At 37.7% G+C, this 13010-nt stretch overlaps 1 protein-coding gene across 2 annotated transcripts in view; it reads right to left on the reverse strand.

Moving 5' to 3' along the window:
• Nucleotides 1–13010, reverse strand: part of IA-2 (tyrosine phosphatase IA-2) — an 842823-nt gene that overhangs the window by 157702 nt on the left and 672111 nt on the right. For both annotated transcript variants that reach the window (XM_069821417.1, XM_069821408.1), the window contains exon 13: nt 5686–5765. In XM_069821417.1, the coding sequence (XP_069677518.1) occupies nt 5686–5765 (80 nt within the window). The remainder of the gene's footprint in view (nt 1–5685; nt 5766–13010) is intronic.

The following is a 13010-nucleotide window of genomic DNA, read 5'->3' on the forward strand; positions in this document are numbered from 1 at the left end:
ACCATTCTCCTCAACTAAAGTCAGCTGGGACAGCCGGAATTACCAGTGCTTCAGTTCACAGTTTTCAGTTCAGTGACTCGTGCGTGGTTTGTATTTTTGTACGTTCGTAGGTGACCTTGATCCGTCAGTTCGAAATGCACAGATAAGTGTACCTATCCATGCTAGAGCGTAGATTTTTTCTTTTTTGCTATTGGATTAGTGGCGGCTCGTGATAAAATATTGCGTGTGTTCACACATTTGTTTTCCTAAACCGAAGAGAACTTCAAATCATTAGTCAAAATTAATAGGTTTGATATAAATGTCATGATTCTAACGTCCCATTATCGGAAAAAGAATGTGTATAAGTTCAAAATATATATTAACAACAATATAAACAATGTTAATAATAATGAAACCCCAATTATTTTATTTCAGTTTTCTCACCACATTTGTCTTGTTAACTAAAGTACTCTGAGGTATAATAATTTACAAATTACACTCTCGAAGCAGAAATGTACAGTAGTGACAAAAAAACCGGACCGATCCTTGTAGCTGATTTCAGAGCCTTGTTCACTGCAGAGCGTCGGTGCATATTCCTTGGACATATAAATATAGATAGCTATGCTAACAACGATTTTTGATGTGCAAAAGTATTTTTATTAAAACATCAGGGAGTTTTGATTATGCCAGTATAAATAATTATCCTCACTAGCGAGATGACAAATGATTTTAATACAGGGTATTGGAAAGAGATAACATGCGGCCTTTAGTATAATAAAACAGCTGCGTGGCTGTTGTTCAACTGCACAGGTGGTTTCGTGTCCAAGGAATATGCACCGATGCTCTGGAGTGAACAAGGCTCTGAAATCTGCTACATGGGTCGGTCCGGTTTCTTTTGCCACTACTGTACATACATCGATATAAAATAAAAGCTCTGACAACAAGAAATGCTGACACCTATAGACTAAAATTGACACTATTTCCTATCCTGCGAACGCATCAACGCACTTGACATCTGCAGAATAGATTCAATGTTCACTTAACGCCTTGTGCTCTTGACGAGTCATAAGTGGCCAGCTAGAAGACAATTTTGTTCCGCGCATGTGTGTGAAACCATGTAGTCTCCTTGAAAAGAGCACGAGTATCATGTGAACGTACGTTACTATATATACAAGAAGTCTGTAAAAGTTGCGGGAAGTTTAAACTACTTGATTCGGATATTATACATTTCCAGTAGCCTACGTCAATACGACATTAAATGATAAAAATAGCCGTGCATTAATGGAAACAAGGTGTTCACGTGCTCTTGTGCTCTTATTGACGCACCGCACTGGAGTGGATACATATTATTTTTTTACCTAGAATTGTACATGACGAAGATGAAAATGATAGTGATAACGACGATGATAATGGTGACCATGATGGAGATAGAAATCTGTCTATTTGGTGCCCAGTTGTTTCATCCCAAAGGACAGACATAGAATTTCTCACAGGCGCCTAACTAGACGGTAGAAGCAAATGCAGTACCGGTAGCACTAGTTGAAGGAAATGGTATTACTCCTGCTTCCGCCCCACTTGTGCTGGAACAGGATCAGATTTAAAGTAACCTTATTTGTGACTTTCCACGCCGAGTCGTCCACTTTCGAGTCGCTCTCCCTTTTTCTACAGCTCCCTGATTATATTTCCTCTCCACTCAACCAACACTGTAATCTAACTTCGCACCAGTAACACAAAACGCATCTACAGTGTGATATAATTTTTAAATTTATTCGTAGTTTCGCCAGGATTTTTTTTCGAATAACTGGAAAGCTCGAAATCGAATAACTACAAGAAAACGTGATATAATTCTTACGTCACTGCGTGGCCCGTAAATAAGTTTAATACCAGAAATGTAATTTAAGTTACACTTATTTTCTTACAAATGGCTTTTAGAGAACCCGCAGATTCATTGCCGCCCTCACATAAGTCCGTCATCGGTCCCTACCCTAAGCAAGAATAATCTAGCCTTTATCATCATAACCCACTTCCCTCAAATCCATTTTAATATTATCCTCCCATCTACGACTCGGCCTCTCCAAAGGTCTTTTCCCCTCAGATCTACCAACTAACACTCTATATGTATTTTAGGGTTCGCCCATATGTGCTACATGCCCTGCCCATCTCAAACGTCTGGATTTAATGTTCCTAATTATGTCAGGTGAAGAATACAATGAGCGTATTCCGAATCTCAGCGCTGAGCAATCTGATGGCATCACGGTATTCCGAATTTCACCGATGGCGTCACTGATGCTCCACCGGTGTCGCACCGGTGCCATCAGCTTGCAGAGGTGGTGGCAGTCTCCATCAGCCACCATTAGAGAATCTGATTGGTTCTTGTATAGGGCGGGAATTAGCAGACGAATGACATCGTGCACTGTTGTGTCATGGCGGTGTGTTCTGCTTTAGTTCTGCTGTATTTTTTGTAATGAGCACAACGTAAAAACAATATGTTAATGGCTTATGAGCGAACATGTCAACGGGCCAGTTATTACTACCGGTTCAGGAAATAAATTGTTTATGCTCCCTTTTCTTTGAACGAGATGGCAGTACGGAAATTTCGCAAAATTTTGCTAGCGTAGCACAGACAACAACTTATACAGTTGCCATGACAGCCATGGATCCTTCCAGCAGTTTTGTTCCTATTTCGCTGCAGCGTGACGTCATTCTTGTCCACCGGTCCGGTGATATTCGGAATACGCTGAATGCGTGCAGTTCTGCGTTGTGTAACTTTCTCCATTCTCATGTAACTTCATCCCTCTTAGTTCCAAATATTTTCCTGAGCACTTTGTTCTCGAACCTCTGAATTAATTAAAGGTCGGAATTAAAAACGGAAAAAAAAAAAAAAAAAAAAAAAAAAACATAAACGCCAGCACATATTTAAAATAAAACAAATTAACATCGTGTGCTTTATGAGTCTCCACGCATTGCAGTGAATGACTGTAAATAATTTAAGTGTTTGAAATGAAAAAAAAAAAAATCTCCTTCTTTTTGATAAAATACATGTTCTTTCTTAATGAAGTGATGGGCACCAAATTCTTCTATTAAAGCACTCATCTCCAAGCGCTCATCTTTGTTTTGTTTTCGCATGTCACTGAACACCAGACCTGAACTGTGTAGTGGGGTCTGGTGCCGAAATCTATACTCTACTCATAGGGTAAGGGTTGGTAATACTGTGATAGGAGTAATATTGTAATAGGTCTTTTTGATAACTTATTACAATTTTACTGAGCGAGAGAAGGACCAGTTTTGTGCAGAAACTTGTCCACGAACATTCCCTTAATACATTGACGCAAAAAACCGGTCTTCCTCTCGCTCAGTAAAATTGTAATAAATTCTCAAAAAGAACTATCACAGTATTATTCATATAACAATATTAGCAACATTTGCTCTATCTACACTGTTGCGGGTTGTTCCGAGTCTTTAGCGGAGAGACCTGCACAACGGGTCAGCCCATGGGCTGCTTCTGTACTGGGCTTCACAGTCTTGTACGGAACAAATCCGTGACGTCACCGCACTGGCCGGGTCGGGCTGCTTGCCTAGCGGTTTTGTGCGGTGGGTTGGTAGAAGGCATCGAATTCAAGTCTCCTCTGTTTAGTATTTACTTTTTAATTGAGTTTGCGCGGGCTTGTGCTTGCGTATGCGGCTCGATCAACGATCACCTACTGTTTCAAACGTTCTTGTTTCAGTTTGTGAGTTCTGTTTTTCAAGATCAGCCCAAATAATGTTGCATCGCAAAGATAATACAGTCTCTCTAGAGAAAAGTAGTAAAGGAGAAAATCGCTGCTAGAGAGTTTAAAACAACAGAGCCGGATGTAATTTAAAAAAATACCATTGGGTCAGTTTTTAAATCTGTGTTCGACAGCAGTGGAAAGTAATTTAATTTTGTGTGTTGTCCGGTATGCGGGGACTGTATGCTCGTGCCAGAGTCCTGCAAAATAGACGTGAATCGGTCAAGGGGACAGGAAATAGAACACAAAATTAGGTAGGTTTAGTGGGCCTCTCATCCACTGGGCATGCGCCGAACGAAATCACAACCAACTAGCCTAGTGGGTTGGTGCCATAGAATGCGGAGCAGTGCGGTGGGCTACGATGGGCTTCGAAGCCCTGTGCTATGGGCTAGTAAGCGGCCGCGTCAAGCTATGTTGGTCTTGCGCGGGCTGGGCTGCAGACGCACGCGGGTTGATAGTGCAGAGCTGTGGGCCACCGCGCATTACTCTGCTTTAGGCACCAAACGTAGAACTCTACTCATAAGAGACATCAATAAGATATCACTCATGAGGCAACTAAGGAAATAATAGGATAGGGTGGCCAGTTCATAAATAGCAAAATTTTATTGGCGAAAACTGACGCAGTGAAGCTCCAATAAAGAGAGCTGTTACGTGTTCGTGTCGGTTTAATACCATTGTGATCGTTTATGAAAGTTTTTTTTTTTTTTTTTTTTTTTTTTTTTTTTTTTTTTTTTTAGATATTCATACAAATTAAAAGGAACACATGGCATCACTGTGCAACATGTTCACGTGATCGTAGCGGCCGAGTCTCAAGACAATACATAATATTGTACGTAAATGCAAGAAAGGTTCAGTAACCTAACGCGTCATAGAGGGACATTAGTGGCTGTGCATTTCCTTCTTCCCAGTCTAGTGTTATTACCAAGAGGAGTAGAATAGTACATTTCAAACATTCATGTTAATTTGAATATAACGGGGATGTGCAAAGAAGTATTTTGAAATTCCCGCTATTTCCTGTGCAGGAAGTCGTTTGAAAATCCCGCCATTTTTGTGCATATGGCGCTCCACTGCTGGAAAAAAAGAAGCTTTTTGACAGATTACACTTAATCCGCCTTTTGAGCTCCTCTCTTCTAATCTACTCCTCTTGGTTATTACCGACTTGCTTCTACTGCTACTGAATGCGTGGTTGCCACATCTTTTATCACACAGTTACGGCCAAACCGTCAATGTCATGCAACAAACCAATAAAGGACACAGTTGTTTTTCTGGAATGTGCATTCAAAAATTCAAGAATACATGCTACTTTTCTCAAAACTCGTTCACAAAAACAACAATGATATTAGACTTTTATGTTTAACTCTCTGCTCTGATTCATCTCTCAAAAAGACTCTATTTAGTTCCGTTGCACACTACAGAGTGTTTGTAAAATAACATCTGAAAACAATACGTGGTACAAACGATCAAGTTTTATAAATTAAGTATAGGAATCAATCCTCTAACCTGCAATTTTATCCCACTAGTCAAATGGGGTGCAATACAATTCAAAGCCACAGGCGTAACTCAGTCCAATAAGGCGCTTACTTGTCGATCCGGAATTAAGCCGGGCATGGGTTCTATCCCCGCTTGGCCTGATTACCTGATTGATTTTTTCGAGGTTTTCTCCAACAGTAAAGCAAATATCAGGTAATCTATGACCTCATTTCACCAAATATCATCGCGCTATCAGCAATTCCATCGTCGCTAAATAACCTCACAGTTGATACAGCGTCGTTAAATAACCAACTAAAAACACGTTAAAATATACATACGTTAGATTAACTTTAGGTTGGGCTTACAAGGGTTGGACCTGGGACGGATCCGTATACTTAGGCATGCTTTAGATAACTTTCTAATTATTCTGGATCAAAAGTTCAAATAGTATGTATTCCACAACACTTACCAATCTTTTTGGCTACGTCTGATGCATTTAGTCCCAGGTTGTTCTGTTCCACTTTAAACGTGACCTCATTTCTGTCAACTCTGAAACACACACACAATATTACAATAGCTGAGTTGTATATTTTTGTAGATAGATATGGATTTATTCAGCTATTATACATACAAACCCTTACACTATAAGAATTTGCCATTAAATGCAATGCACGGGTCTTTGCAAAGCAGATCCTACTACAAGTAGGTTTCGCTCTCTCACCTATGATTAAAATCCAACCACTCTCCATAAAAAAATACAGATTAATATGCAACTGTATAGCTCGCGCAAGGAACGATTACAGAAAACCAATGGTGGCGTTGCTGTCTGTTTTGACGTGTGTATGTAGGCACGCCGAGGGGGAGAGGTGTGACCCGATGGAAGTACTGTCTCTTCCAAGAAGACGAACAAATGAGGCCATCGCTGTGAAAATAAAGAACGTAGCAAGAGAAAAATTCCAAGCTAATTAAACGCGCAACATATGTTTACGAATGAACTAATGATACCGTGCGATACAAGACACGTATTCACATGCAGTGGAACAAACTAAAGTCGTAATGTATCTATTACAACGCAAGACTGATCTATCGATGTCATTTCTCTTCCGACTGTACTCTTGAATATCATTCAAGTTATCTCGTGACCTTTCCTCTCGCCCGCTCTTCCTTATCGCAGTGTTTGATTCACATTCCTTCCGTCGGTAATCCGTACTTGCGAGATCTATACAGAGAAAATACCTTATACGTATATCATAACCCTAACCTAACTTGTTAACAGACATGAAAGTGTATGGGTATAATTCAATAGTTAGCATTATCCCTTCGTCTGTTCGTATCATAAACTTCAAGAGCTGATGTTCAAAGCTGTCTCGCCTTCAAGAGGAACAATCCAGTCTTTTGTTCGCATTCTCTATAACCCATGAGGTCAAGACTTGGAAGGGAATCCCTGTTCCGACCTAGCATCAAGGGTGGTATATATTTTCTTCGAGCATAATATGATAAGACTAAGCACATACCTTTCAAAGCAATTATAACAATAAAATCATCTTACAGTAGGTAAAGCAATAATTTATAAAAAGATAACAAGAGTAAAGCTCCTTAGTTTTCTAATTATGAGAAGCAAAGCATGCTTTATAAAATTCTAACAAACATGTTACACAATGAAGAGATATTAAGAATTTCTTCTCATTTTTGACATGCAGGTAAGTTATTAAATGCGAGAATTTATTATTATTATTACTTTTTCAATTAGTACGGAATTCTCGGAATGTTTAGGGTATCTACACACAATTATAGTATCTGAATATCATTTGCTGAAGTCACTACTTCAACATAGGCGAGAGAAGTGATCTAAATTCTCCGCTGTTATTCAAATTAGCAGTATAACAGGAAACATATCTCGAGGATCCAAGTTCCATTCCCAACAGTTAAGTGGAAATTTAAATTTCTCCCGTAGCAAATGACAGCATAAGTATTTTTAACGGTGATAAAAAAGATGCGACGTTTTCAGATATATGCACCATGTCGTAGGTGTACAGGGACATCATTTTATTTTTACTTCAATTTTTATTGTACCTGAGTTTTTGAATGTACTTCACTCCCACCCCTTCTACTAGTAAACTTTCACCAGTACCCAACACAGAACCAAGACCGCATATGCAGTCACAGTATAAAGTACTGAGCGACTATAGTATGTTCCAGAAATATAGTCGTATTTTCCAGTGAATTCATTATTGAATCATATTTTCGCACAGATACAGTGTCCGTTTGATTACGTCACTTCCCGGTTTCCCCCACCTGTTTCTGCTGGCCCCTCTGTAAAGGCTAGTGGCTGGGCTGTCAGCTCTTTCCTGAAAGCATTTGCTATCAGGAATTGGACGTCTACGTAATATTATACAACTGTTTAACATAATTTAAATAAAAGAACCTCGTTAAGTAACTGTCACGTAATTTCCTCCCTTTCTATGACCCTGCAACATAACTACTTGGGCGGACAGTGGATAGCAATCTGAGTAAATTTATCTGCACGAATCGGGCAGAAGTGAAGATTGAATTTACTATAGACCTACGAAAGTAAGGTTCTCTGTTATAGAGTAGGTACAGAATTATTTCAAGAGGCACAGGATTATGTCCCGTCATGTTGACTGATGCTTTGCATTATTTCTTTTGGGGTTACTGTAAAACAAATGTGTTTGTTAAACATCCTACAATAGAAGAATTGAAGAATTACATTCCAGGAACAATACATTCAATTTCAGAAGATTATAATTAAAAACGTTTTCGACAATATGTACACAAAATAACTGAATCCAGTATCGAAATGAACGGCCATCATTTTCAACGATTTGTTTAAATATCCAGATTTTAATTATTTTTCAATTTAAATGCACTCTCCATGTTGTATGGTAATGTGCTGTAGACAGTGTACTATACATTGCATAATAAATACGTCCGCCTGGATAGTTCAGTTAGTGAGTAAAAACACTTAGACTATTATTAATGCTGTACTGTATTTTGAATACATAATAGTACATTATGGAACGAGCCTATAATGGTAGTAATTAAGACGCGAGTATGTTTGTTTATGAAACGAGAGCAAGCGAGTTTCATAATTTTCATACGAGCGTCTTAATTGCCATTATAGGCAAGTTTCATACGATTTTTTATGCTCGACCATATTTCTAACTTGAAATTATTCAGAAGTATTCATGTTATGGTTATGTAAGTGAGGAGCGGAACTGACCTGAATTGTGAGATGTGCGCAGACGCGAAAGTATTGATTTTTTTCCGAGAAACAAATGTCATTGACCTTGATATAATCTAGAGAGTAAAATAAACATTAATCTTGATATAACCTTGAAATTGATTTAGACATTGAAAAACGAGATGACAAATTGAATTTATTTGAATATTATTTACAATTAACGCTAATTATTATAGTAACAGAACATAACCTTCTGCGACAGTATTGAATTTCCAGCCTCCGTGACTTTTCGCTAATTGTCTTTCGATTGCATATCCGAGAATAATCGATACTTGCGGTTTTACAATGGTACAATGGTGATTTCTCATTGGCTGAACAACTGAATTATAATGAATAGGTGTACTTTAATGAGGTAAATTAAAGGGTTACTACCAGGTGTATAATTACTACATTTCGGCATGGTCGAGCATAAAAACCTAACGAAAATAATTATCAAACTGAAAATTGTAATAGTTCCTAGTTTACGTAGATAGATAGATAGATAGATAGATAGATAGATAGATAGATAGATAGATAGATAGATAGATAGATAGATAGATAGATAGATAGATGGATTTATTGACTAATATTATACATACAAATTTTATATTATCATAATTTTGTCTAAAATCCAATGCACGGGTCTTCTGACCGTACGTGCTTTGTACCCAAAACAAGTCCTCCTTTGTAGGTCCCCCCCCCCCACTTATGATTGCATCCAACTACTCTCTAAAAGAACACACATATTAAAAATAGAAATGGCACAATAAAACAGATTATATAATATATCCTAACCTAAAAGACCTAAAAGTGTGCAGTTGGGTGGATACTATTATCCCTTCCTCAGTTCGCGTCGCAAACTTCGACAGCTGCAGCTCTAATCTTTCTCGCCTTCAAGAGGAACAATCCGGTCTTTTGTTCCCATTCTCTATTCCCCATGAGGTCAAGACATGCAAGCGAACTCCTACTCTGACTTAGCATCGAGGGTGGTAAATATTTTCTCCGCACCTGTTCCAATTCGACACATAGTAATAAAATATGCTTATAGGAATCCTTTTCTTTGCAAAGCGGACAAAGACGCTCCCATTCTTCGTTGACATTTTATTACCCTTCCATGCCCCCAATCTTAGCCACGCTAAACCTGCTCTGCTGTCTTTGTTACAAGAATTTATGTAGTCACACCTTCCCCAGTTAAGCATGCTATCTGATTGTAAATGTAGTGAGGACATTTCCGAACATTGGAGCTCAATCTCTTGCCTCTCGATATCAATTAAACGCATCTTCACATTACGTCATACATTCCTCCTGTTATTCTCTCCTTTCTCCAATACCCATCCCATTCCTAAATGATGCAGCCCTCTCTGCAGTTTATAAACCCACCCGTAAATGGAAGCACTACTTTTCTTCTCTCATATACCTAGTAAAGTGATCTGTTTGTATTTTATTCTAGTATCATCAAACTACGGTCGTGGAAGGAGGTAACATAGTGTTTGCGGTTCTCAACTGTTAATTCAAAGGTATAGCCAGGTTAATATTAGAAATGTTAGTAAAAACAAGATGACGACCCGGTAGAAATATCCACGGTATCGGAACTACGTGTCGAATGTATCATCCAACAAAGCAGAACAGGAAACGAGAAAAACCTCCTATTTGACAATAACCCTGATCTATCCCGTTCTGACAACGGAACATCACTCAATGTTAAGAAAACTTCTAAACAATTTATACACCATTCGAAAGAGCATTCTGAAATATGATGAAATCTCAAATACAGGGACTCATTTTATTTTTACTAACATTTCTAATACTAACCTGGCTCTACCTTTGAATTCACGGAGACACTGTTTGCTACTCCCTTCCACGACTGGAGTTCGATGATACTGGCGTAAAATACAAACATATCACTTTACTAGGTATAGGAGGGAAGAAAAGTACTTCATCCATTTACGTCAAGTTGGAAATATCGCGATTTTGAATTTGGTGATTTTCATTAGGTTTCTCTTTAATCAAAATACAGTACTGTATTAACAATAAGTGTTTTCACTCATGAACTGAGCTATCAATTCGGACGTATTCATTATGCAGCGTACATTAAACTGTCTACAGCACATTAGCGTACAATATAGAGCAGTGATCGCCAAAAGCTGTGTCGCGACACATGCCCCTGTGTCTACTCAAGCATAACCATGACATCATATCCCCACCCTCTGTTTACAGCCATCACTTCAATATAAGTAAAGACATTTATCAGCAGCGGACGTGCACATGTAATGTTACAAGTGTGTAGGATAATATGTTTCGATGCCTTTTCGAAAACAGATTGTAAGTAAAAACTTAATTTTAAGGAGCATAGAAGGAAAAGTATTTATTTTGTGCAGACGGCAAAAATATGAGATACTTAATTTGTTGTAAAATTTTAAATGAAGTATAAAAGAACAATGTACGTTGTCATTATTTTTCTTGTTATGAAGACTACCACGCCCTTACCTGTAGCTTGAATAATAAACGAACAATAAAAAGTAACGGCTTCTATGTCTTAATCGGGGTAAAATACATCTACTTTTTTCGACGTATGTAGTGTAATTTGAATATTTAATTAATAAACAAACAATAAAAAGTATTGGCTTCTGTGTTTTAATCGGTGTAAAATACTTTCACGTTTTTTTCTACGTATGAGTGTAATTTGAATATTTCATTAATAAATAAACAATAAAAAATATCGGCTTCTATGTCTTAATCGGAGTAAAATACTTCAACGTTTTTTTTGAAGTATGTAGTGTAATTTACAACTTCGTGACCAGTCTGGTACGTTTTTTTAATTTCAAATATCTGCTGACGTAAAGTACATGCTCTTTCTATGGTAAATAAGAAAATAAATATATTTTATTTTATTAATAATACAAAAATAATTAATAGGAGGATAAAAAATTAACATGGAAAAAAGTATATATATTTAATAAGTAGAAGAATATTATATTGCTTTCTTTTTTGGTCACAGTCCGTCTCTGCACTGTTATTCACTGCATTACCTGAGGAGATACCCACTCCACCCCTCTACCTGCGATAGTGGTGTGCGGGTTGCATTTCTATTACGTCACAATTTCGTGGTGTTTGGCAACCACTGATATAGAGAATGAAGTTAAATTGAAAAATAATCATAATATGGATATTTAAACAAATTTTTTAAAATGGTGGCCGTTCATTTCGATACAGGCTTCAGTTCTTTTGTGCATATTATCGCATTATAGACTATTGTACCTAATCCCAATTACCATTTCGTCCTTCGTACTAGTATCACATGTTGAAATAATTCTGTACCTACTCTATAAAAGAGTACCTTACGTACTGTAAATTCAATCTTCACTTCTGCCCGATCCGAAAAGATAAAATTACTCAGACATATTATCTACTGTTCGATCAAGTGGTTATGTCGTAGGGTCGTAGAACGGGAGGAAATCACGTGGCAGTTAATTACTTAACGAGGCCCTTTTACTTAAGTTATTTTAAACAGTCGTATAATATTACGCAGACGTCCAATTCCTAACAGAAATTATTGTTCTCAGAAAAGACAGCCCAGCCTCTAGCTGGCGAATAAAAGCTGGTGGGGGAATCCGTGATACGACGTAGGCAAATGGACGACAGTACCATATTGAAAGCTCTTTCGTCACTGGAAAACGCGAACATATTTTTGGAACTTACTGTTTACTATGACCGCAAGGCTACTATGACTGTATATGCGGTCTTGGATCTGTGTGAAGGACGTTTGAACTTCATTAGTAGAAGGGGTGGGAGTGAAGTTAATTCAAAAACTCAGATACAATAAAAATTGAAGTAAAAATAAAATGATGTCCCTGTACATTACACAATGACAATGTCAAAAGAACGTGAAAAGCATTTATTCTCCTGTCTTTTATAAGCATTTGTGTTTAATTATACACAGTGTTAATGGTGGAAATAAACATGTAGCAATTTTAACTTCTTCATTTATCCTATTGGTCGTCTTTAAGAAGTGCAGTTACAGTCCGAATTGCAATGTACTACAAGATACATTTTCAGTGACTCAAACGTAAATTATTTCGGTTATCTGCCAAACACAGTTTGCACTGTGAAAAGCTGCGCTCTACGCCGCATCACGTGATAGGAGCAAAACGAAAACACCTAACATCATTGCAGTCTCTAAGAGACAGTCCTTTATTCTTGGGTAACTCTATGTCCACTAATTTGCTGTTTATGTTACACAATGTTTCATATCCGTTATTTTTACATAAAATTGATTTCCACTTCTGTTTTACACGTTCAGTAACCGGTGTACTTTATGTCTCATTAATTCTCTGCATCATTTTCTAAATTAATTTGAGGGCTTCCGGCACCTCTTGCTCTGACTTTTCTAATCGTGTAATAGTTTCAGACACAGTTTGTATGAAAACCAAATTATTCGTCAGAACCTTCAAATCCGAGCGTTTTCCTTTGCGTATTTGTTGGCATCCTTTCTACAGTACCCCAACCCACTGTACGCTTTACCACTATACTCAGTACGCTGTTATGCGGATTTC

This window comes from Periplaneta americana, chromosome 1 (genome assembly GCF_040183065.1).
Source record: "Periplaneta americana isolate PAMFEO1 chromosome 1, P.americana_PAMFEO1_priV1, whole genome shotgun sequence".
Lineage (NCBI taxonomy): Eukaryota > Metazoa > Arthropoda > Insecta > Blattodea > Blattidae > Periplaneta > Periplaneta americana.